The 27327-nt window shown below is 32.6% G+C and overlaps 1 protein-coding gene across 1 annotated transcript; it reads left to right on the plus strand.

The window, feature by feature from the left end:
* The first annotated feature begins 800 nt into the window (after nt 1-800).
* LOC132697502 (serine/threonine-protein phosphatase 1 regulatory subunit 10) lies at nt 801-27206 on the plus strand. Its single transcript, XM_060663094.1, has 5 exons — nt 801-1153; nt 10109-10206; nt 11040-11314; nt 13432-14628; nt 25429-27206. The coding sequence occupies exons 1-5, from the start codon at nt 1151-1153 to the stop codon at nt 26880-26882; spliced, it is 3027 nt and encodes a 1008-aa protein (XP_060519077.1). The 5' UTR covers nt 801-1150; the 3' UTR covers nt 26883-27206.
* The last annotated feature ends 121 nt before the right edge of the window (nt 27207-27327 follow it).

Here is a 27327-nt window from a genome sequence, read left to right on the forward strand (position 1 = left end):
TTAGAAAATAAATTTGTACTTTCACGTTTACCAATTTATATTAATCATAATAATATATCACAATTATATATTTCATTTTATTATTGAGTATCATTAATTTCCAAAATCCTTATCAATAATTACTGCTCTTTACATTTTAGATTAGTATATGAAAAACACGAGTAATTTATTTTCATATTTTTAACAATTTGAAAATTATGTTAAATGTCGACGTTCAAGTTCAATTATGCGTTTCACAAAAAAATGTTGGGCTCGACTGCTAGGATCATTCGCCCATTGCCGACTTCCGTCGAGGATCTTCGCTTTTGGTCATAGACCAACACGTACAAAGAAGACATATAACCAATATTTGCTCAACTAGCAAAAAACAATTTTGACCGATACCAAAAAAACCGACACCCCCCCGCTTCCACCGCGGACCATCCGGGCCCATCCGGCCTCCATACCGGCGTGAACGGTTAAAACAACGGGGCCGGCGGAACTTTTACACTTAAAACAAACACCAAACACTGCCGAAACAGAGTCACACAAATTGAAGACCGATACCAAAGGTTTTTCGAACGAATTCAGCGGATTCTGCTAGGAGCGGACGGAGGTTAGACCGCCGCGTGCAATGCTCCACCACAGAATCCAAATGTCGACGTTTGTGTCATAGAAAATGGCTTCTTCTTTTCCCACGAATAGTTATACGACCATCTAAATTTCACTTTACCAACCATCATTCTAAGGTGACACCGTTGTTAAAGCAGCGTCACAATTTATGTTATCTATGCCGACACCGTCTCGTGATCGTAACGATTTCACGTCACTTCCGTTTATAGAATTTTAGTGGAAGGATTGTCGTTCGTTCGGTTATCGCGAATTATTCCGTACTTTTTACGTTTGCATTTCTCATATACAAATAAATTAAATGTGAAATGAGAAAAAAGCAAACCACTGATTATTAACGTACATATTGCTCCTCGTCGGGGACATTGATATTTGAATCACTCGTGGACATTTCCTTGTTACAAAGTTCTGACGCATATGGAGTATGGACTGGGTGTGGCATTTCTTTGTTGAAGATATGCTGAAGCGTACTAATTTTTTATTAACTTATGACTCTCAGTTTTAGTTTTTTAGTGATTTAGCTATATTAATAGACGGAAAAATGGTAAGAATTACTTATGCTTTTGCTATATTAAGGAAAATATAATAGTTGCGTAATCATTTTATTTAACAAGTTACTACGTTTCTATAGGATCAGATTTAGTTTGTTCCGTATTTTTTGTAACGTATTGCGTAATTTTGGTAATCTTAAACTTAAAATATGAATTTTATTATGAATTCCGCCATTTGCAATTCTCTCCAAGTTGACTGACATAAATGCCAATGACTGTATGCTGTATGTACAAAAATTCCAGCTTATTCCTTTAACTTGCTCGGTTATTCGGTTTGATTAAAACAGACCATAAGATTATAGATATTACATTGTCAAAATTTCTGGCTTTTTTGTGTTATTTTATAAAGCAATTGAATTTTCACAGACCGCGAAATAGCATTCCGTTGTCCGTGAAAACGAGGTATAAGCTTTATTCTGTGACCGTTAATTATGACACGTTCAGTGAAATTCAGATATTTTCTAATTTGAACTTTGAGCTTTTCAAATGTGGAAAGTTATGAGGAATACATAAACACGTTAATCAATAACACCCTGTTTAAATATTTCCGACCTTAGTTTTGAATTAATTCAAGTTTTCGAGCTAGGTGAGGCGTCAGGTGTTTGCCAATTTATTTTAGCTTGGTATTAAATTTATTATGGACGGTCCACAAAGGCTGATCCTTAAGTTAGTTGCTTCCAATAATTGCTGTGTTCTGTGGATTCTCATTGTAAAGTTTTAGTGACATTGTTCCCTAATAGAAAGCCTAAACGTATGAATAAGACACCACACTTGTCGCGAAGGGGATAGTTGACGACATCATTGCTCATGCTAAAGTCGCCGGTTTTAATTTAAATTACGTAAATTAATTGCAATTGTTTTAAAGCACCAAAGCAGTTATCAGCCAATATTAAAAAAGCAGGATAAATTAACCAAAAAATGAAATTTTTTCGTAATGTAATAAAAATTACCTAAAACATACTAGCTACGATCGACCCTGTGTACGCACTTGCCATTTTCAAGGAGTCACAATAATAACCTGATTGGTTTGTTTCGAAATTATTTCTTAAGCACTCATATCTAAATAATCCAACTATGTTTTCATGCAAGGAAACAGTGAACAGTTAATTACCGATAAACGGCTGAACAATATTTGTTATTTTAAAATGTAGTTACCTATGTTTACGTTCTTGTTAATTTTTCTTGTTTTGCTATTTGTGCGCTCTGGTTAAAAGTAAATCATAATATTGCTTCAAATACTTTTTGAATTCTATTATTTTTAGTAGGATCTTGTATATGATAATATCGTTGTCTTACATTTTGATAAATAAAATAGTTGTTTTTAAATGTAAGGTTCATAAAAATGTCGCACTCCATAGCTCGGATTCGATTAGGCGATTTGATGCAAATTTAACAAAGTCTTATCTATACATATTACTTTTAACAAGAAGTACATCCCGAAAATTTATTTAAAAAGACATGTCGTTAAAAAAGTAAGTGTTGACCACACACCCATCATCTTTGGTACAGAGAAGAAAGGTCTCTGATATCTTTTTTTGCATAAAATAATTAATTTTAACACTAATAATTCTGGAATACTCTCTTTGGTTCGTCTAAAATACACCAAGTTAATATTCGATCCAGTAAAATTTTTAATATTTATTTTATTTTTATTTAGTAAAAAGAAACTGCGCAAAAAATTGACCATTATGTCAACAGGTGCCAACAGTGTTCTTGTCTTATCGATATTTTCTCAATGTCCAATGTAGAAAGCATGTTTACCTATGATCTATTAGTTCAACCTGCTTCCTGTAAAACATTACAAATGGACCTCAATATAGTCAATTTCATTAGTAAGAGTTTAGTAAAGTAATAAAGCAAAGTCAGTAGATATTTCATACTGGCAGTTTTTCAATATCCTGCCAATTTGACGAAATTTTAATTAATTTTTCGAATTTTAATAAAGTTAAACCTTGAAATACAAAATAAACTAAACGCTTACTGAAAAAATCCGACTATCAGTTCAATAATCTCACTAATACCATTTTGAATATACAGATCAAAGCTTCTCTTGAAATCATAATAAATCATCATAACGACGAATTTAATTTTTAAAATACAAACTGCAAAAATCAGAAAAGCTTCAAAATTCCACAAAAAAAATCTTAATTGCCATAGGGGTAGCTCACTGTTTATTCCAAAATTAACAAAGTAGCTCAAGACATTGAAGAGGTTGGCGACCACTGCTCTCGGACAAATAAAAAAATACTGAAATTTGTTATCAATAATTTTAAATTAAAAATGTAAATGAACGACATTTAACGACTAAATAACGAAAAGTTCAGGTATTTTTGTAATTGATTGATAAAACCAAGCATAAAACTAACTTACTAACGAAAACTAGAATGGATGGCTATAGCTTTACAATTCATTCGCATATATTGTAACTTTCATGTTGACAGAACGAAGCGTCAGCTTGATAATAGATTATAGTTAAATTAAAAATCTTTAAAAAAAAAGTGGCGTCATTTTAAGTTTCACGGAAATTGTGTGTACAAAAGCTATATAAATTATAGAAATATATACGAATAACAACATTTACGTCGTTTTAAAAGCAAAACGGGCCACCAAACACAGCGCCTCGTCTTTTTTTTTAACATTTAGGAAAATAGATGTTTTTATTACCGTTTACCGCTTGCCTTGCTTACCTTGCGATCTAGTTTTTCAAATTTTTTCTCTCCTTGTGTTGACCATGTTGATCCGTTTCTCACTCCGCTGCTTAAATTTATCTTTTTTAAACCAAACTATTTTTGAGTAAAAAAAAACTATGAAAAATGCTTGACACAATTAAAAGTTAACATTTCCGAATGGGATCACTATGACATGAACAATTGTCATTTGATACGAAAATAACAATTCCAAGGTTCAAGAAGGTAAGGAGAATCAGCTGTTCGAAAAAAAGAAAAAAAAATAAATTTACAATGCAATGCAAAATTGGAATGACTTTGGAAACACCCAAACCTAGTTAGCAGCTATCTTCTGGTTATCATAAATCGGAAGTTTGTATATTTGGCGAGTCTAGTCAGTTATTTATATGAGGATAGGCCCACATGATGAGAAACAAAGGCATTAAAAGATGAAAATAAATTTATATAAACTTTATCACATAAAATCAGTTTTACAAAAAAAAAACTAAACAAAATAAATTATTTTTATCTTTTTCCGGAAAAGTAGAAAACAAGTTGTTAGACTACATACATCGAAATTTATACCAAATTATATTTAATAGTATATTATGTATGTATATTGTAAACGATACATTAGTCGCGAGTTTGATTTGCCGCAGAGCGGAGCGGCACGAGTGTTTACTTAAGTACTTTTTTATATGACTATTAGAGTATGAAGTAGAATAAATTTTTGTTTTTGTTTAGTTTTATTAGGTGATTGTCGATATAGATTTTATCCTTCAAGGCGTATTTAAATACATACATACATAAATAAATAAAAATATTTTCATACCTTTGGATTTATTATTACTATTGTTATAATTTTTTTACACGCTCTTATCGAAGATTTAATTTTTTTTACAGTTCTGTGAAGCGCTTACTTAACCACCATTGCTGGAGTTATGGGAACAACAGGCGTGACTAAAACTAACAAAAAATTGCAGCTTTTACTGTCTTTATTAGTATTTTTCATGGTTTCCACTTAGAAATCAGGCAATTAAGAAAAATTTAGAAGAAACCCGCCTTAAATTATACAAAAGTGGATTTAACTAATCAACCTGGATTTTTTTAAAATTTACAAAAGTTGCTTTTTTGTTTTTTGTCTATTAATTTTTTTATTTTGATTTTTTTATAATTGCTCCCTACAAAAACTTGACATTTTAAAGGTCAGTAAGCAGTAGCAGCAAGAGATATGTATCAATTTTTGAGTTTACTGATCGTTGTTTTTGACACCTATAAAGGCCCTTATGGACATTCTATATTGTATTTATTTTTCTTAATTGTTAATTCTTACAGTTACGTCCACACAGTGGACTATAAGCTATGAAATAGTGTCAAGATATAACACGTTTATTGTGAAACTTCCGTTGCGACCCAACTTTATATTTATCTAGTTCATCTTTTTTTATGTATTTTAATTGTAGTAATTGTAGAATTTGTACAATCATTTTAAGCGCCTTCGAAGTTTACTTCTGGAAAAACTTATTTAATTATTTAATTAATTTAATAGCTTTAAAAAAAATTATTAATATGGTTTTAGCAATTCTTACGACTCTGCAAGGCCCATTTTATTATCTTCACAACATTAACTGAAACAACAGCATCAATGAACTTCAAATAAACTCGACACACTTAAAGCAGTTGCTAAAACTCTCAAAAAGCAAGAATAAAGTAGTTTATTCATTTTTTAAAAATAATCACACTTCACTTTCTCAAACCGTGTCAATGCTGACAGTTAAATTCGTTATTATTGTGAATTATTTATTCCATATTTCAGTGTTTCGTTTTCCAGGCTTTGAGTAATTCAATATTCCTAAAATTTAAATGTTTGCCTTCACATTTTCGAGTGTACACTAGTTTTGGTTAGTTTAAAGTTGTGATATTTCGGGCTTTTAGTTTTGTTTTTTATATTCTACCCTATATTTAGAGTACGAAAAAATATCCACTTATCCACATTACCGACTTCAAAAAAATCCGAATTAAAAAAAATGATCGAGTTAACCAGCAGTCCCATTAAATCAATATTATGCTTATACTAATATTTCCTTTACGATTTATACAATTAGTTTTATTATCTCTTATTCAATTCAAAAATGTAACAGCCCAATATGTAACATTTTTATTATCATTAATTAAAATGATAAAGTTTTCTAAATCTTAATATCAACAATCAGGGGATCTTTCATCATCGAAGATATAAATATTAAAAAATACGTATGCTAAATATGCAAAAATGATGAAATTTTCAGCGTTAATTATATTAACTTAGATAGTTACGCAAATTAAATAAACATAATATTTTGGATGAACATGTTAAAGTACAAACGCTCATTGACCTTTTAGCAGTCACTAATAATATGTACTATTTTGAAGATTATTTACCACGAAACTAGCATTGTTATCGTATCTTGTCATATATGTTCCCGTCTTTAAAAAAATAGTCTCTAGATCAGTCAGCCCAAAGAGTATAAGATAGAGAGGAAGGTCGCGTATACTCTAACGAATGCCATCTAATATTTGTGTGCAAATACTAAAGTACTGTCATGGCGGTTTAAAGTAATGCGTCACACTGAAAATACTACAGTAGCTTGTAATTTTATTTATATTTTAATTTAAAAAAAAATTAAAACTATTTCGACATTTTTTTTTTCACATTTTACGTTTCAAACTTTAAATTGAATTGAAACGTACGTCCCGCGCGTTTTCCGTTTTCATGACTGGACACAATCACTAGAGGCGTTGAACCTCGTGTACGCATTTTAATATTGCCACTAATGGGAGCCTTTCCATCTATCTTATACTCTTTGAGTCATCCCATGTGTGAAGATGAAAAAAATCGTGAAAAAGTCGATCGTACTAATGCTACATATCGTACCCATACCGACGAATCCTCTGATTAATTTTAAGATTGTCAGTGTGTACTTCCATAATATAAACCATTTTAAAGGCACGAATTGTGGAGATTTTTAGCTAGATTGATAACTAATTTGGACACTTGGTCACTTAAGAAAAATTAATTAAAGATTAGAATACCGTAAATTGTTCTCAGAATAATAAATCACTTATTCGTGATTTGTCTGAGCTCAAAGATAGTAAATTGCGTGTCCACGCCAATGTCCTTATTGTGTCACTGAAAAAAACGGAGATTTGCAACAAGATGAGGAAAACTTTTATTTTAATTAGCTATGTCAAAACTGTATTGCCTATCTTTGTAATCAACACATAAGACCCCGGATGACTAGTAGTTCTACGTTCATGTACATAAATTATGAACGTTACTTATAAATTGCCCAAAAACAATTAGCATTGTGTCACTGTTCTCTTAATAATTCCTCCTATACTACCTTACTACCTGACGCAGGTAGATAAACGATTAGAATTTATATGTTATGCCTTCAATGGAAACAGCATTAAAGAAAGGTAAATCGCTAATTTGAAATATTGACAGTGCTGCTTGCTATTTGATAGTTTTGGTTAATTTCTAAGATGTCTGTTCATAAGACGTGTTGTGTAAGTGGGTGTCTTTGTACATTTGCGGGATCAGGCATGCTATTTTTTATACGATTGTGCCAAAACTTAACATTAGTTGCAGTATGTTAGTTTTTGTACAAGTTCAATTACTTTTGACATAAATTATTCGAGATGCCACTTTGACATTAATTTTGTTTTCAAGCTGTAAAATTTAATTTGATCGTAGTATACTTGTTGCACTCTCTTCTACATTGCAGCTCTATGCAACAAATATTATATAGTTTTTGCATATTTTGTCATTTACACAAATGACTTTATTATTATTATTAAAATTAATTTAATTTTCAAAAGCAGCATTTGTGGACCTCATTACACGTAAGTGCTCGCATCATCTACACAAGTTGACACTTTTAGTTCGTTCGATGACATGTATTGTATTAAGATCATAAAGGTGCAGTGAGGTGTAGCCTGCAAATCAAAATTTGGTAAAAATGTTCCATCGTTTAACGGAATGTCCCCCTGAAATGACATGACAGGGTGTCTATATGTCTAGTACTCGTAGCCGTGTAAATGCCCCTTATACTAACACCAACATTCGCGTCATACAGCAATGTGAAAAAATTAAATTCATTTTCGGACTGAGGAGAGAAAAAAATAATACGGACATAAGAAGTTTATAATAAATTTAATGAAATGCAGAAGTTTAACAAAACAAGCTTTACAATATTACTCGCGCCTACTTGTTATCTATCTACACTTGTATATTATAATATACACATTTATATTGTTAATATCTTTTCATATAATCATTATTAAGAAAGTTCTTTGTGCATGTAACCTAAACATGTTTATAAATTATTAATCATCAAATCAATCTGGCACAATTTTGTTGAAATTCAAGCCAAATTAAGATAAATTTTTTGCACTAATAAAAACGAAACAAAAAAATCGTAACAAGTTGAAACAACCAAACTAATAACAATAGGCTCAATTTTTCAAAGAAACTTCCATAGTCTACTGTAATACTTTTTACAAAACTTCTAGATTCCTCCTGCGTCGGTTTTTGCTGCAATTTCGACTCAGCAAAAACCGATGCAGGAGGAATCCAGAAGTTTTGTAAAAAGTAAAAGATTAGGTTTATTAAATTTTATCGAGCATGCCTTAACTTAAACATAAAGATAATACAAAAAACATAATGAACCGGGATATTAAATCGTTATTTCAAGTAGTTTAATTTTTCTGTTTTAACCCGGAAATTTAACACAATTTTGACTGGGTTTTTAAATTAAGAGTATTTAAAATACTTTAGTTTATTGAAAATTCTGGATCTATAGGGAAAAACCATATTCTGTCCGATGCATTTCCAAATGATGAATTTACATGACTTCTTATTTTGCCTTTCCCATTAGATATTTTTCAAATATAAATTTACTTCTCTAGAGAAATGATGATCTAAAGAGCAGATGAAATTTATATAAATACTGTAAAATTTAAAGTACTATTTTACAGCATAGCGGCATAGTAACGTTTATAAAAATTGTTTCATTTCTTTATTGTTATTACTTAACGAATTAAAACGACAAAAATTGTAAGATCAACCCAAATTTTCAAAATTGGAGAAATGAAGAAAAAATCAAAATTTCAATGAATTTTAAACTGCTCCTTTTCATATAAAATTTTTAAAAACAGTACTTGCAAATCTTTAATATATTTGATGCACAATCAGAGTTCATCATAATCAGTTTTTTTCTCGCAACTTGGTATGAGCTATGGGGGTACCTTTAGAGATTTAGGGTTTTCGGGGAATGTAACAGTTTTATACTTGGTAATATGTTCTTAAAACCTCTTTACTAATTTTTGCGCCAATCTGCGTAGAAGACGCCTTTGAAAAATTGAACCGGATCTTGGGAGAATTTCCTAAGTGTTTACATTTACTGATAAATTGAAATTTTATATAGTTTTTTGGTCTGGATCTGTTATTTACCCCTAAAACTTTTAATAAACCTTTTAGATTTTTTCTTTTAAGTATGGATTTTGAATTAAACGACCTAATTTGGACAATAGATTATAAGATTTTTCTTTTAAAGTAATACATTCAGTAATACATACATACATAATACCACATAGACTCAATATTACCGAAGTAAGAGGCAATTTTTATTATACCAAAAACCAGAAACAAGGTAGATAATTTAAGCAGCAAATTATTCTTGTTTCTTTTGAGATAATCGCTTGTAAGCGTTGTAAATTGTACGTTGAACTCTGCGTTACGGAAAGGATTCTCTATCTGTTTTGCCGAATTATAACGAGGATAAAAATGATCGAAAATCGCAGTCATCTAAAACAAATTTCAGGAAACCTGTGTCTTCATGGATAAAATCTTAATTAACCAGTTAATTGACGGTTTCAAAACAATGTAAGATAATTTCAAGATATCAAATTTCTACCGAATAATGCTGTGTGGGGTGGAGTTTTTTTTTTATAAAATTCTGTTATCGTCTAAACACCTGATGCTTCAAATACGAGAGTTGAGAGTAGAACGATACACCTATTTTGCAAAGACTTTATTTCTTGACGAGTCGGTTCTTAGTTAGCAGTTTTGCTCATATTTTAGGTGATTATTTCAGTTATAAAGTTACTTGATTTAATATTAGTTGTCACGTCCCCTGTAAATATATCATATAATTTATGTATAATATTTGTGATTGGGTCATGTCACCTGTTGGGAATAAAGTGCTATCATTAATTAATAATTGTGTCTTTTTGTTTCAGCCTCGCATAGATCCTTTTCAACTATTAAAGTGCCTCTCGATACTTTTAAGTCCCGAGGGAGGTATTTTATCCAGAGATGAAGTTCCACGTTTAGTAAAGTAAGTCCTGTTGAATTTCAATCTGAATCCAAAGCTCCGTTAGTTCCTACTACTACTACAATTTAGTTCTAAAGCAGCGTAGCTTTGCTGTTGTGTCTTTATAAGTTGTAGCATTTTCTTTTGGTTGGATAACTTTCCTTATTATAAACCATCCAAATTCGATTTGGCAGTTCGTGTGGCAAACTCCTAAACGTTTTTTTTTTAATATGTTCACTGGTTTATTTGGACCGGCAACTCAGGCAATTTGGACAGCTTAGTTTACAATTATTAGTAAGTAAAATTCAAATTTCCTAAAGGATGCCTTCGTGAAGAAAGGTTCCCCAGAGTATTCCATCATCCTCAAGGTTTATTGACATATTCATACACTGGGATAAACTTCTTAATAAGTCATGAAATGACAACCGATTCATCTAACGGCTCCAGCGATTATCTCATTAACTCACAAAACTATAGGCAATCGGACTGCAACAATCGTCTGCCATGTGCAATGGTTCCATCCAAAAAAAACCTTCAAACGTTATGGCCAAGTTCTTTTAGTTTCAAAATAATTAAAATTTGAATTTTCCTTAACTACAAAATTTATTGCTTAGCACATACATACTTGCAGAAATTTTATAGGCTGTCGGTTAATATCATTCGCTACGTATATTCTGGGATAAATATGACACATAAGTCATAATTTTGTCTTATTGTAAATAATGCGCGCTTGTTATCTGTTCTACATAATTCGACATTGGCAGACTCGTTTCTAGGCTAAGTTATTTGTTCAATCGCTTCAAAGAAAATGCGGTACTTTCCAACGATCACGAGTTTTTATTTGTGCTTGTTTTCAGTTTGATGACCAAGTTTTCGAAGAAGTTGGTAAGCAAATGCGTGTACGTGTTAATATTGAAACACACGGAAACCAGCCTGGTGGATATGTTCATGGCTGAGGGCGGATGGACGTTGATCCAAACGTGGCTTCAGGACGCCGCGCAAACTGGCAACTGGGTGCTGGTTAAGGAGATCCTGGGTTTGCTTTTGATCACGCCCGTCGACGTCGAGAGGCTGAAAATGAACTATCTCCCGAAACTGATCAAAAATCTTTCGCGTAGAGAGGATCTCGACGGTAAGTGAACCGCCCGCGATTGCATGTTTTCTTCCAATATGGATTTTATTTTTGCCGAATGATCCATTTGGGAGCCTTAATTTCAGTTTTAATTGTTTTTTCTATATCAATGTTTTTGCGAGCGTTTGATGTTACCGAAAATATATTTTGTCAAGAAATTAAAAGTTTTGTTTTTGTAATGGCCAAAACAGCTTTTCTAAAATACCGTTGTAGAAAATTGATATTTTTTAAAAACAATTTATTTTGTATTGATCGTAATCTGAAGAATTTTATCGCAATCTACTCTCATAAAATATTTTAGAACACTTACGAAAACTTTTATATTGACGCTTGACATACAGTAACAAACCGCTTCAACGATATATACAGATTGGTAAGAAAGAAACTATGTAATTTAATGATAAAATACTTCGCGGAATATGTTTTCTTTCTAATTAAAATGTACTCCCAAACATTATTTAATAGAAATTGTAAAATTTACCATTTTAATACCATTTAGAATTTTCTTTATATACAAAAATTACTGGGTTATACAGGAGTCCGATATTTCACCGGATGATTTCTCCAGTATTCTTAATTTAGGTCTTACTTATAGGCAACGCTACCTACACGTGTTTTCTCACTCTTGTCCTAATTATAATTGTTTCACTTTTTTAAAAATTAAATACGTCTACTATTTCAGGCTAAAATAATTCGAAAATGGTTGTTGCTAGCAACCTCTAATAAGAGAACATTTTTACATAAAAATGATTAAGAAATTCGTTCATTTTAATGAGCCTTTGAAAGCCACCAAGGACAAGAGAGAGAGAGAACAGATTCAAATTTTTCAAATTCATCATTATCAATTCTAGTTCAGGAATCGGCATTATTGAGGAAAGTACTCTTATAAAACAAAAAAAATCCTGTATCTCCAAAACGAAGCGTTTTAGACCACACATTTATAGTATTGTTTTGTCTTAAAAATATTTGTGAAATAAATCACTCCGTGAAATATCGGGCACGTTAAGTGGCGGCTTATGCTGTTATTGCTTGAAGAGGGTTATAAGTAAATTGGACATCACAAACGCATAATAATTTATTTATATTATTATTTTGAAATTGACTAGTCAATTAAAAAGTGGTCAGTTGACCATCCCCAACACTAACCCTGCATTTAACGTAACCGGAACAATTTTATTTATTTTAATCGATTTGGCCTCCTGAAAAACATAGTTTTTTATATGTAGTACAAATTCCATGCAGATTGAGTATTTGCTGCCAGATGTCTGTTAGGTTCCATTGTAACATTTATTTGAATTTGAATGTATTGACTGGAACACATTTATATTGATCTGGGAAAAGCATTGTTTTAGATTTACTTAATGTCGTAACCACTGAGCAAACATAAGCGTTGCGTTTGTGTTGGTTTTATAATTATGAGGTTTGTTAGTTTCGGTGGAAATATATTTTTGCCTTCCTAGTTCATTTGATTTCAATTTGATTTGCGACTATTTTAAATAAAATGGGTAATTGTTTTTAGTTTGTTCTTGTTATAGCAAATTGGAGTCGTTCGATGCTCTAGCTCTAGATTTTATTTATAATATAATCAAATTATAAACCGCTGTTGAATTCTAGTCCTTCTAATTATTATTATGCCCAGAGCTATCAGCATAATGCTATTTCTAATTTCTAACACGTCATATTCCCGAAAGACGATTATTAGAAAACATACCATTTTTGAGATAATTATGATGAACGCAACACTGCGAGAAAAGGGATAGTCATAAAAAGATGAGTTTCCAAGTTTGCCAAGAAACTAAACGATATTTGTAATCAGTGTCTAATTTGTTCGGTAAGTTAATAAATCAATGCTCAAGGACGGAAGAAATTTTCTGAAAAAAAAAGAAAATATCTGAATATACGAATTTGGTACTTCCAATTTTATTTTATTATATCGACTATAACTATCGAAGAATGCATTATTGTTTGCAAACAAAGAAAATATTTGCAGAGAGCAATTTCCGTGTTATTTTATTGTAATATGGAAAACTAAGTGCAAACTTATGTCTTAAAACCAATAATTAAGGCTCTCAAATCAAGTGCCCCCTTTATTTAAGCTGCTAAATCCTTTTTTTCAGGCGTAGCACAATTATCAAATCAAATTGTTCAAAATTGGCTAGTGATTGTCAAGGGCACTAGCCACACATCAAACGTAACACATATTCAGGTGCACTCGGAAATAACTCAAGCGGAACAACAAACTAACGAGTCAAATGGCGATAAAGCAGTAGCCGTCAATAGTGCCTCCATCGAAACATACACTCACGATAACCAAAATAATATTTCCGTGGAAGAAGCAGACGATGATACCTGCGCGATAAAAACGAGCACGTTTTATAAAGTTTCGGTACGGGACGGCAAACAAGTATTTAAGAAGTTGGAGCCTAGCTTAGAAGGCGATGCAGCAGAAGATCAGGTTAAACAGTCTTCTAGTGACGAGTCTGATGGCGTAGTTCTAAATAAACATATTAAAAAAGAAGCAGAAGGAAAGATAAAAGATAACACTGAAAAGACAGAGATATTGGATGAGAAAGAGAAACATTCTAAAACTAAATCGAGTAGTAGTAGCAGTAGTAGTAGTAGCAGCAGCAGTAGAAAAGATAGGAGTAAATCCAGTCACTCCAGTAGCCCTAGTGGTAGCAAACACAAGTCAAGTAGCAGCAGCAGTCGAGATAAAAGTAAGAGTAAAGGGGATAAAGATAGAAGTAGTAGTAAAAGTAGATCTGATAAGCACAGTGATAGGGATAAAGAAAAGCGTAAATCGGGAAGCTCTCACAAAAGTAACAGCCATTCAAAAGATAGAAACGATGCTAAAGAGAAAGATGGTAGCAAAGAGAAAGTGTCGAAGGAAAAGCAAGCCGAAAAAGATAAGGACACTTTGGCAAAACTCAAGCCTCAAACATTGGACAAGCTCGGCCGCATTCCAAAGAAATCATCTGCGGATGAGAAACACAAGGATGATAAGGCTGAAATAAAAAAGAAACCATCCTTTTCGATTTTGGATAGGAAATCCACTGGAGAGGAACGGGCAAAAACTGTGAAAGTGTACAACTCAAAGATGCGATCCACCGGATTGGAGGAAGAGGCGAAGCCACCGCCTCCGAGGAACAGTAAAAAGCCGAACCCGGCCATACAGTTGCCGACGATACCCCAGAAGAGGCACTCGCCGCCGAGAGAATCGAATTCAGTTCCTCCAGAGAAGAAGATAAAGATCGACAAACTAGACGTTCCCGAGAGACCGGGCTCCATCAAACTGATTCCCCCAAAGCCAAAGCGTAAGTCTCTCTCATTTTTGATACTCACAATCGTTTTATTTTTAGGTTTTTTCGCAAAGAGAAGAATAACGTTCCAGCGTAAGAGGCTGATTTTCTTTGCACATAATGTTTCAGGAAATTGGCAGGTTTGTTGTCCTTGAATTTATTTTCCTCGTAACACGGGTTATCACAGATGAGGCGCGATTTAATGCGGTTCGGTACAATAGATTCGTGTTTATAAGTGATACATGTGTTTGTGTTTTTGTACTTAATCGGGTTCTTCTTATTCGTTGTGTCATGTTGCTTAAACGCGGCTGTTGGTGTTGTATTGCACGACCCCCAACCGCTGCGTTTGGCGCTCATACTTTGTCAATGGTAAGTTAGCATAATTCAAAATATTTTGTTGCAGTTTTTAAACTTCTTAATGTATTAGTTTTAAGAACAAGATGGCGTTATTTGCAACCTTTTAGCAAAAATAAGTTTTGCCTTAATTGAAAAAGACCTGGTGCGATTGCCCGTCTTTTGCATCGATATTTCTAAAGATCGTATTTAATTGCTTGTCTATTGTCGTGATCTGAATTTTCGGGGAAATGGAGATGTGTTCTTTCGAGATACGTGCTTTGTGCCTCTCTCGTTTTCTTCTATTCCCATAATTCGGATTTCGACAATATAAAAGCCATTGCGCAACTTTCTTTGCGACTAGGAAAGCTGTGTTTAATACCAAATTTTAATTAAGTTTTTTTTCTGAATGGCAAGGGGAACTTGTGGAATACTGCGTTGAGTAAAAATGTTACATTTACTTAATTTGGAAGTGTTGAAATTATGTGAAAGTCAATTTTCGCAAGTTAAAAATTAAGAACTCTGGGGTAATACCGTTTAAAAAATTTCTGTTAATAAGGGTAAACAAAAACCATTAGCTCTGCTTTTCAGTTATCGCTTTGTATGTTGCAAATACCGTATTTTTGTCATTTCAATTCTTTACAAGATTAGACATTTTATTTCAATAATTATAATTTGTGGTTGGAAAAACTAAAAATATTTAAAGAATGGGTTTTGTAAATGTATAAAAGAATTAGCAATGCGGATGCGGTCGTTTATTTTATTCTGCAGAAATGTATAGCTTAATCAGTGCATGCTGGATGTGTTTCTATCCTCTTGTATCTAATATCCGAAAACGGAGATAGAAATACGCTCAATGTGGACCGACTGCCCCAATGGAATTTGAGATAAGAGATATTTGTTGGGTGTGCGTAATTTATTCACAGCTAATTACATTAATATTCGGTCTGATAAGGGCATATATCCAATGCATGGCCGAATATTTGTCAGACCTTCTGAGCATGTCAGAAAGTCTTACAATCTTGAGTCAATTGTATTTTCCAATTTCTTTTAACTGCTTAAACTGACCAAATTCATGATTCAGTCAACCAGACTGACCAATCTTCTCTTTGGTGGTGAAGGGAACATGTTTTTTTGTCTCGTATAACGCGTACTCAAAAAGTTTTTTAACGCACTATTCATACGCACCAGGTGTTTGTATGTTAACAAGAACTGGAAGTTTCATTAACAGCGGTCGTCGGATATATCAATTACGTCTTTTATAACTTGTCAGTATCCAAGAATTAGGACATTTTTATAGAAATTCTACATAAAAAAAATCGATTCACTCCTAGTTTTTTCTGCCTGTCGAGCACATGTTCAAATCAATTCATTCGGTTACTAAAACGTCATTTTTTCCATATTACCAATAACAATTAAATTTACATCACCAGTATGTATTGTATAAAGAATAAAATAAAATTATCACTTCTGTGGCAAAAACAGTATTAGCGTAACAATTGTGCCTTAAAAAAACCTTAGTTAAATTTTTAATAGATTATCGCAGTTGCCACAGGTTAAGTTATTATAAGCAATTTAAAGGCAAAAAAATATATATTTCGGTGTTTTCATAACATCAAAGCTATTAAAACAATCTTAATCAATAAGAAATTTATTAAAGCTCCTTCTCGCCTGACATCTTTTGTTAAAACTTTTATTTGCTCAAGTTTCCCATCGAGTTTGATTATGCTGCGTTGCAAATGCAGTTCTTTAGTAATTTGTAGGTCGAATCATAAATATCGCTTAAAATGACACTTTTTGAGAGTTTTTGTTTTTTCGCGATAATTTTTAGTTCAGTTTTATAGGAATGCAGGATTGAGCAGTTCGTTTTAATAGTGAAAATCATGTAGCTACTAGATACATGAAAATGGGACAATATAGAGTATTCTGGTTGCGCACGTGTCTGTCATGTGAAACGTCCCTTTGACCCTTTACTATAGAGGCACTTAAAACGACACGACATAAAAACAGGTTAGGAAAACATTCCTTATGCGCAAGCCGAGGATTTAAACCAATAAGACGCTACGGCGTTCTACAATCGAGACATTTGGCCATTGCTTTTTTTCGGTAGAATTTTGTGAAAATATGCCCAGATCCCATTAAATTTTCAAAGCAAAAATGAGCAGAGTGTGTGTGTGTGTGGAAATGTCATAGATGTCCGAGGTATAGCATTGACATATTTTTAATTTAGCTGTAGCATTGCGGAAAAATTTTCTCAAAAAGAAATTACGCAAAATGCAGAATAATATGCGAAATTTCAACCTAGGTAAAAATATCGCAGCTGCGCAATCTACCAAGGTGTCAAAAACCAACCAATATTACCGTATCTATGGTAATATTGGTTGTTATAGTTATATATATGTATATATATATATATATATATATATATATATATATATATATATATATATATATATATATATATATATATATATATATATATAAACTAATTGAAACGGAATAGCCAAGGCGATGGAAAGTAAATAAGTCACATTTATCTTTGAATTTTTTGGTTTTAAGGTAACAAATTTTCCGTAATTTTTTTGCGATAGTTCAATTACCATATTTTTACTTAAAAAAAGAATTAATTCGTCAAATTACTGATCAACCGGTGTGTGAACTACGCACCGCCATTGCTACAAATTACAAACGAGTTCTTTATTAAATGAATATCTCTTGGTAGCAGTTAACAGGTTTTCGTTGCATGCTGCTCTTTACATTGTTCGGCAAACCTATTTTGTCGCAGAGATTTTGGTTGGTTAGGTTGGCTAGTTTTCATAAATAACGCTATATAATATTTGTCACGTCGCGAAGCGTCTAGACTGAGCCTGCGCATGAGACCCAATTGGTGTAAAACTTGCAATTCGTATGTTTTATTGTTACGTAAGTCAAGTGCTACTTATGCATATAGCAAGGGGTATGGTGCTTGTGCTTTAATAACAGACCAGTTTAACTCGCCACGCATCTATAAACAACATTCCGTGTTGCCATATTACTATTTTAGGTTATTACTGTTAGAAAATCGACACGTTTATTAGTAATGGTCTTTTCTGGAAACGTTTATGTGGAAAAGTGACCATAAGAGGTTCAATGAAAGAACGAGTTTTAGGCGATTACTTCTATAACAACGATTCACGTATACAGTCTTGAAGATTTTACTTAGCACCGGGTTGCACAAGATTTCGCGCGCATATTTTCTTTTGGTGCTTTGAACATTTTAATAGAAACTGATGTCGGCCTTATAATTTTGTATATAAACCTGGAATTTTGTTTCAATATTTGAAATTACGTGAAATTTTCGTTAAAATGAGATTTTAGTATTTCTTTGCAAGGCAACTTCAAATGACAACTCAAGTTCGCCATGACTTCGTACTTGTCAGCGAAGAAGTAAAATAATTCCGTCAAATTATTAAATTATAATAAAATATACAAAAATAAAGTCGCTGAAAAATATCTAAGAAAAAACATCGTTTTATTGTTGCTATATGTAATCAACCAATGTTATTTAATAGATAATTCGTGACTAACTTAGGTTTTGGCCATCTTAACGCCGTACATCATTTTGACCAGTATTTCACTTAGATTTAGACTATCGAAACAAAAGTTGATGTTTTTATTTAAAATTAATTATTGTGGTTAAACCAGTTAATTGGAAGTTAGTAAATTCGCAATATCACATTTGTCATTTTGACATACTTCCTCGCCGTTTCCATTCCAATTCAATTCATTTGAATTATCGAGTATTAACTGAAATATAATTTCAACAGCACTTTGATTCTTAATGAATTTGGAATAGTAGAAAAATAAATACGCAGTGCGCATGTTAAAAAAAATCTGTATTTTTTTTTGTTCTGGGACAAAGAAGATATTGATAAAGATAAATAATTTAGTCAGAAATTCATTGAAGGTACCCCTTAAATTTCTCACTATGTCCCCCGGTTAAAAAATAAAAATGTGAAAAAAATAACAAAGCACTGATTAGGCACAAATTTTTGCCAGATTAAATCACATTTTACTCGCGCGTTTATGTTTTTGCACAAAAGAAATGAACAAATTTCTTGAACTGAGGTGGCTTTTACTTGATGAAAATCCTTTTATCAAAAGAAATCACTAAAAGATCAGATTTTCACGAAATTATATATTTTGACATGACAGTTGTTACGACAACGCCATGTCTTTATCAAATGTAACATTTACAAACTACCTGCTACTATATATACCGAAAAATGACCATAAAACCTTAAATAATGTGAGAATTTTAGTTCAAGAAAGGAGAGGATTTAAATCTAATTGATCGTTAAGCAATACATTGGAATGTCTCATTTTGTTCATCTCAATGGCTTCCAATAAATTTTATTTTCTACTTTTTGTGGCTGTATGTAAAATATCAAAATTGTCTTCAAAAATGTGTTTTTCTGCGTTTAAGTGTGTAGCATAAATCCAGACAACAGTAAACTCTATTTGTCCGAAAACTAATACAGAACACGAACAATCTAAAACAATTACATACATAGGAGAACCTAGTCAAAAAGTTTCAAAACATTTGTCAAAATGTGGTTTAAAAATAACTTTCAAAACGTAACAACGCAATAGGAAAATTTTTAAAAAGCAAAACGAAATCTCAAAAATCTACAGCGGATCTTGTCCTAAAATTTATATTGGACAAACAGGTAGATCCTTCAAGAAACGCATTAACGCACATAAAAGAGCGTTTAGAAACAATAGTCTGAATTATAATTATGCTACGCAGAAAAACACATTTTTGACGACAATTTTGATATTTTACATACAGCCACAAAAAGTAGAAAATTATATTTATTGGAAGCTATGGAGATTAACAAAATGAGACATTCAAATGTATTGCTTAACGATCAATTGGATTTAAATACGTCTCCTTTATTGAACTTAAATTCTCACAACATTAATTAAGGTTTTATGGTCATTTTTCGGTATATATAGTAACAGGTAGTTTGTAAATATTACATTTGATAAAGACACGGTGTTGTCGAAACAATTGTCATGTCGAAATGTATAATTTCGTGAAAATCTGAACTTTTAGTTCTTATTAGTTTTGAAAATTTCTTTAGCACGCGCGTGCAAATGGCCTATTCAGAGGAGCGTATAGATTATGCCAATCCCCTATCGACGGACCCTAGCCCACTAAAATATTTGTAACGATTTTAATTTCTATTATCATTGGGGAAACCTGCCAATAAATCATTTATTCATACTTGAGTAGCCACCTAACGGTCCGGAGTTTTATTGGAGTCTCAATTAACGTCTGCTAAGATATCTCTAGCCCATTTGAATCAAAGAGAGGAATCACAATGCTGCCAAAAAATTTTGACGTTGCGCAAAGTGTATCGAATAATTGAATAATGAAATAAAGGAAGTGAAATTCGCGGCTTTTTGAACTTAAGATATTCCAAAAGCTGTTAATTTCGCTGTACAAAGTAAAAACAACTGTTCTTATGCTTAAATCGATCTGATATAATATATTTCAGTAATTTAATTATGCACTCCTTTATTCTTTCGAAATTAATAGCTTGATTTTAATGTATGTTTTAGATTTACATTCCGGCGACATGTTTTCCTTGTTGGCTATCGCCTATGATTCGTTCCCATCTTCAGGACTATGGTATGTAAATTTCATATTCGTCTTGCAACCATACTTTTAATTTCACATGTCATTAATGGCTGCCTGCGTCGAATATTTTTTCATTTATTTTTTTAATTGTTTCAAAAACTATATTATCGATGCGATGAAGTTATCGACTAATATGAAATTTCAACCTCCTGGTATATTTTCTGAGTCCGTGACGTATATATTCTTTTTGCATGTTTCAAAACTCTTTCAATATGTTTTAGATTTGGCGTAGGTAGACTTCTTTCAGATATTCCAAGGGTGCCAGACATTCACAGATTCCGCTCGAGGGGATGTTCAGCAAAGGCGACAGCAAAATTTGTTTTACTTGCTCGCGTTTTATATTACTGTTGAGGAATGGACCTAAATATTAAAATCAGTATGAACTAGTAACATCGCGTCTTGTGCCGTTTAGTTACAATACAATCGGTAATAGGTATGAATTTCGTGTCTTGTCGCTTGCAGTTATAGACAAATAGTGTACTACAGAGTGACAAGGAAGACTTTAGTTCGGATAATTTACGTAAGATGTCTTTAAATTTTAATTATTAACCAAAAGTACTTCCTCCTCGAATTTAGTAATCTTAATAAGGACTAACTTTTGTGGTGTAATTAGGTTTTCAGCGTTTTTAGGAGCGAAGAGTTCCTTGTTTGAGGGAAGTTTATGACACCACCATTCGTCCGCTAAACGTGTAAACTATGTTATTTTGGTTTTAATCAAATAAACAAGTCAATCAATGTGGCATTTTTGATATAAAGTATATCAAAAGGAAACCAAGTTTTCCTTAGAGCCAAAGTAATAATACTCTGCCTATTGGGATAACATCAATTCATAAACACAATAGCCGAAAGAGCGAATTTGAACTTAGCAGAAAAGAATTTAATAATGTTCTTTTACACATACCTAGTAAAATAATTAACGCCACTGAATTAAATTAGACAGAATCTAAACAGATTGCAGTTGTGGAACAGTGACGTAGCGTTTTTTGCATTTATCGTTTGATGGTAACAAGTTATAATTCTTGTCTGCTAGAGTTCCTGATTTGTTACGCAAATTACATGATCACCTATTCTATATATAAATATTTAACCTTCTATTCTATATATAAATATTTAACCTTTATCAGTTACCCAAAGGAATATTAAAGCAACGATAAAGACTAATATATAATTTTATTCTCGTCAGATTTGAGCAATATAGGAGCGACCATTTTATTTTATTCTAGACTCTGGCAAACAGTATCGGCTACCTTTTTGTAGGTTACTGATCATATTGTAGGCGTGGTATGGTAAACGTTTATACAATGCGAATTTGCGTGGGTGACATTCGATTCGGTCATTGAATATACAAATTGATTTTTATGAACGTAGTTGGGCTGCCCGTGATATTTTATGAAACTAATTATTAAGGAAGAGCATTTGGATCAGTATTATCAAAATTTTAAATATAACCACTTATTTCGAGTTTGGTTAAGTTTTCTGTAATATGCCGTTACAAAAAAGAGTGATAATAAAATTTATAAAAACATATACATTATCTTTAGATTTTGAACAGTTTGGTCGATATAGGTGTGGGTGTTCTTGTAATTTGCCGGCGACGTTTCTCACCTTACGCTGAAATAAAATAACAATTGTTTCGTAGAAATGGGAATTTAATACACTTTCAGAATTTAATGCTACCGCCACGTAAATGATTGAAAAGGATAAAAAACTACGCGTAAATAAAGAAAATGATAAAGTAGAAAATTAGGCAGTAAATAATAATTAAAAATTATTTATAAACTGTTATTTCGATTATAGGTCATTATTTGTTCATCAGTGTAAGGAAAATTGTGGTTGTCAAAAGTTTTATTTGGGTCCCTCCCAATTCGGTTAATGACACGCTGTGAAACGATTTCTGCGAATCGAATTTTTGTCTACGAAGATATTTTCGATGAGGAACCGACGATCATGTCACAGAGGTCTGCGGAGAATGCGTGTTTAATAACACCTCAGCTCTCTATAATTTTCGAAAAATTGTGGAAAGTTGTTAAGTTTCGAAAAAGTTTTATTTATCTTCAGAATAGCAATGGCAAGGAAGAACTGGCAAACATCAGAAACATTTTTGCTTCACTTGGCTACTAATTATTCTCAGTGGACAGGAGTTACTAAGAAAACGTATGATAGTACTAAAATAGATGCTATTGTCAGGTGCCGCAAATGTGCGCAACTGTCCAGGTGCCAAACGTTATTTTTATCTTATAACCGCAACAGCCACGAAGTTGTCCAACAAGTGTAAAAAATATACTCGGGGTAGCCGTTAATCTATAAAGAATGCAGGGTTCCTAGGCGTATTTTTATTTGAATAAGAAGATTCCTTTGAATTCTTTCTAATATTTTCGAAAAGCTTTTTACGTATGAAATTCCGATACTATCGAAAACTGAGTCCAACGTTTTTGAAAATTCAATGAAGTTTTCCGAAGCAATATTTTTGCCAGCTTTTATTTTAACAAAATCCAATATAAATTGAAAAATCCTTCAATAGGAAAACACTGGGTTCGAAAAAAAAATAGACTTATTAATATTTACATAATTATTTAATCAATCAATTTAGGGCAGTACTTAATTCAAATAAGTGGATTTATCATGTATTGTTATTATTCCAAAAATCTGTCTCAAACAGTTAAACGGGTTTTCTTTTTTAACTGGAAACCAGTATATTCCAGTAATAAGACTCGCAATTTTTATCTAAATGAATAATTTTGGTTTAGAAAAAATGAGTGTCATTATTTCTTTCAAAAATATTGTCAGTGCTCGTCGCATGTCGCTGTCAATTTGATTATGGAACACTTGTGCTGTTTCTTTCTATCATTTCGATAAACTGACACCCAGTAATTTAATTCGTTTATCGACATTTTTTTGTGCGTTCATGCTATTTTGGATAACTAATTTTCCGTAATTTATTAATTCACGCATTATAACATTAGGCAGAATTTTTAATTTTAAATTTATGTTTCAATATAGGCTATTGAGTTGGCAACGTGCTACGCAGTATAGGGTTTTAGAGAGTGGAAGAGTGTTTATTTTCTCTAGAATAATTTTGAAAATTATATAGTGACACTAGAAGTTCTGTAATTTTTAAAACCATGTCTCATATATAAAAAAAAACTATTATCAGTTTTTTTTTTTATTGTAGCTTTTTTAAATTGCAGAGTAAGCATAAAAAATGAATTTTGGAACGCTATTATATAGCAAACATAACATTTTTATAATATTTAATATAATGATCACAAGTAGCATGCAAACTTATTGAAGAGCTTTTACTAAAAATATCTTTCTACACATAGCAATGGGTTTTTAAAATTATTCTTCGAAATAGGTGTTAACGACGCATTTGATACAAACCCAATGATGTAGTTCTGGCGACATAGTAGGCCATCCTATGGTGTTGCCATTGTAAATTTTATTTGTTATCATTAGATCTTAATCAATTTTTCCACATAAAATATGGGTTATGGCGACTAAAATTAGCTTTTGTAAAATTTGGTAGGACAAGCCTTCTGTGTATCAAGTAATTTTTTTATACTTAGAAAATGCCGAAATGAAGTTGTTTATTGTAAAGAACAACCGAATATCCAGAAATAAAAATGTTTTTAAAGATTCATATGGTGTTATAGAACTGGGTCACAGCTTTTAAAATTAAAAAGGTTCCGTGCGTTTTTAGAATTCCACCGAAATTTTTTAAAGCACTGGCCAAAATTTAGTCATTTTCAATCGCTTCTTACAGTTTATAAGATCCCAATATATTAACAACACTACGCACCTCACACTTTATGATCAAGTTTTTTTTTCCAAAAGAGAATTTTAATGTAACAAATGCCTTGAAAGGAATTGCAAAAAATATGGTATCTTTTTGACTACAGTAGCGGTATACCTTTCATAAAAATGAAAGCTAAAATATTTTATTTATAAAATAAAAAATTATATTTATTATAAAAATACAAATTTTTGGAATTTTTCTGAAAGCATCTTAAAACATCACCTGTAAGCTTAACCAAAAGAGTTCGTTTCATCTATGAACCTAGTGTCCAATAGTTCAACGTTTACTTTTTATTAATAATTCATTGAATTTTACCAAAACATACAGTAAAACGTGCTACGTTATTGAACTTTACTGGATAGCAAATAACATTCTGTGTTTAATACTGCCAATGGGGATGGTAAATAGGAAATTTATTTTTTCTAAAACAACTGAACAATGTCTTTTTTTCACACTGTATATTTTTTAGAATCGTTAACATTGCGGAACATCGACACTATATATTTTATTAACTTCAAAAATATAGATTGAGGTGGAATAGTGTCAACTACTTTTTGGGACACTTGCAGCGCTTCCAAAATTACTGATTTCAAATTTAATCAGGAGCTAATCCCCCATTTTGAACATTCGATGTAAAAGTATGCAATTTTCCTTTTTATAATACCTCAAAGTTGGTTAAAATGGAACTCGAATTGTAAAACAAAAAAATCAGTCGATAATCTTTGAAAAGTTGGTGCATTGATAAAAGTAGACACCTTATATATTGGCGGTTCTGCCGGACTGGAAATTTCCGGTCGTTAGTATGGTATAATAGTTAAAATAAAAGCTTAGTAAAGAAATAAATTTTTATACGTTAATATTTGTTTTATTTTAATCCTCCCCTCTCCTGCTCGTTGTATTCAAGTAATAGTGCGGACCTGCCAATTTCCTGATCAAAATTTAAATTTTATCTACACGTGAATTTTACTGGAGTTTACAATAAATATATGTTTGTTTGCAGCTGCCGTATTGCAAGAAAGCGACATGTTTATGGACGCTCTTGCTGCTTCAGCAACCAAAAAAGAACCTAAAAAGCGTAAACGAAGGCCTAGCGTAACGAAAGATGTGCCATCTTCACCGACTTTGGCAAACAACGACCAGGTGCCTACTACAACACCATCGTCGCCGCCTCCGAACGCATTGGGTCTTAAAAATATCGCGCCTATCAACTTCTACCAAGACACGTTGTCAGAAGAAGCGGGAACAGAAGAAGACAAGGAAAATTCAGAAACCAATAAAGATCCAAGCGACACGCCCGCTAGTCCCACTACTCCTACGGATCCGGACGATTGTGAAACCAATCCACCGAAAGTGCCAAAATTGCAGGACGGACTAAAGGGGGTTCTTCTCTACACTAAAAAGAAGGGTCCGAAGCGGTCGATACAGTGGAAGACGGAAGAGCAACTGGTGGAAATTAGATATTTTGAACTGGATGAAACTGAAAGAGTGAATGTTACCAAAACGTTTATGGACATGGCGAAAATGGAAATGACAAGCGAGAGGGAAGCGCTACAGATGTCACGCAAGTTGATTAACGAAGATGTTATGGAACCACAAACATCGTGGAAAATGCTCTACCTTTGCGATCAGCCAGAGGCGCTGGCGAACCCAGGTTCAAAGAGTTTGGAAAAAGATATTCAGTTCGCAAGAGAAAAGAGCGTCCTTCAAGCATTGTATTTCGATAAAAGACGCATTCCTGATAGTCCGGAAGAGCCGGTACCGGAAAATCATCATATGAGTGATCCGATTATAATACCGCTAGACGATCCAGACAGTCAGGAAATAGATTTGCGAAGTACGCCTTGGCCGGATCCCAAGGGTTCTCCCCCTATTGTTGAATCTCCTCAGTTACCTCCGGTGTTCCATCAAACCGCCGTTCCGTTTAATCCTAATTTTAATGGCATCAATAACGGCCCCCAACCCCAGTTCGTCGGAATGCCGCCTAGATTTGTTGCTCCGTCAGGTCCGCATGGACCACCAGGACAGGGTAACTATGTTCCGCCAAACATCATGCATAACAACATGATGGGTCCACCGAATATTCATCCACAAGAAGTAATGATGAACCCAGCGGGTATAAATCCGAATGCATTTGTCCCACAGGGGCCCATGCCAGATGGTTTTATGGGTCCAGGGGGAAACGAAAATCCAAACTTTTCAATGCCCCAATTTAATGGTCCGCCAGCTCCAAATATGAACATGTACGGACCAAACAATTTTAATTTGCGCGGTCCTCGAGGAGGATACCGGAGAGGTGGAGGTGGTGGTTGGATTAGGCTATCAGGATCTGGTCACGGTTCAGGTCATGGGAACTGGAAGCGTGGCGGACATAGAGGAGGAAGACTGTGTAAAAATGTACAAAATCATGGTTACTGTAGGAATCGTGATAATTGTCAGTTCGTTCATCCAACGTAGTAGGTACTTTAACAGCTTGTCAACTTGTGATATCGTCCAGAACTTTGATAACAATATTGAAATTATGTTTAAAAATTTTTTAATTTTACGTAAATGACATGTGATGATTAGTAATAATTAATATTTGCTTAAATGAAATGAAATATTTTGTATAGACAGTTTCCACATTTTATAACTTATGCGTGTATAGTAAAACGATGTATATATACCTGGGTGATGAGAGGAAATTATATTTAAATGCTGTGTTTGATGCGAAATTATTGTGTAAATTATGTACATAGTAAGCTGAACGTATTTATTTTTAATTTTTTATGAAGTTTCTGTAAAATAAACATCTTTAATTCAAAATCTTTTTTTTACAAATTGACGAAAAATCACTCGGCCGTTAATATTCTTTTGAACAATTAATTTAAAAAAATGTCACTAGAATAGATTCCTTAGCACG

This window comes from Cylas formicarius, unplaced genomic scaffold (genome assembly GCF_029955315.1).
Source record: "Cylas formicarius isolate icCylForm1 unplaced genomic scaffold, icCylForm1.1 PGA_scaffold_1__22_contigs__length_36826433, whole genome shotgun sequence".
In the NCBI taxonomy this organism is placed as follows: Eukaryota; Metazoa; Arthropoda; class Insecta; order Coleoptera; family Brentidae; genus Cylas; species Cylas formicarius.

Coding starts and splice junctions, on each gene's coding strand:
- LOC132697502 (XM_060663094.1), top strand. Junction 11,315..13,431: donor GCGTAGAGAGGATCTCGACG/GTAAGTGAACCG, acceptor CCTTTTTTTCAG/GCGTAGCACAATTATCAAAT. Junction 14,629..25,428: donor GATTCCCCCAAAGCCAAAGC/GTAAGTCTCTCT, acceptor GTTTGTTTGCAG/CTGCCGTATTGCAAGAAAGC.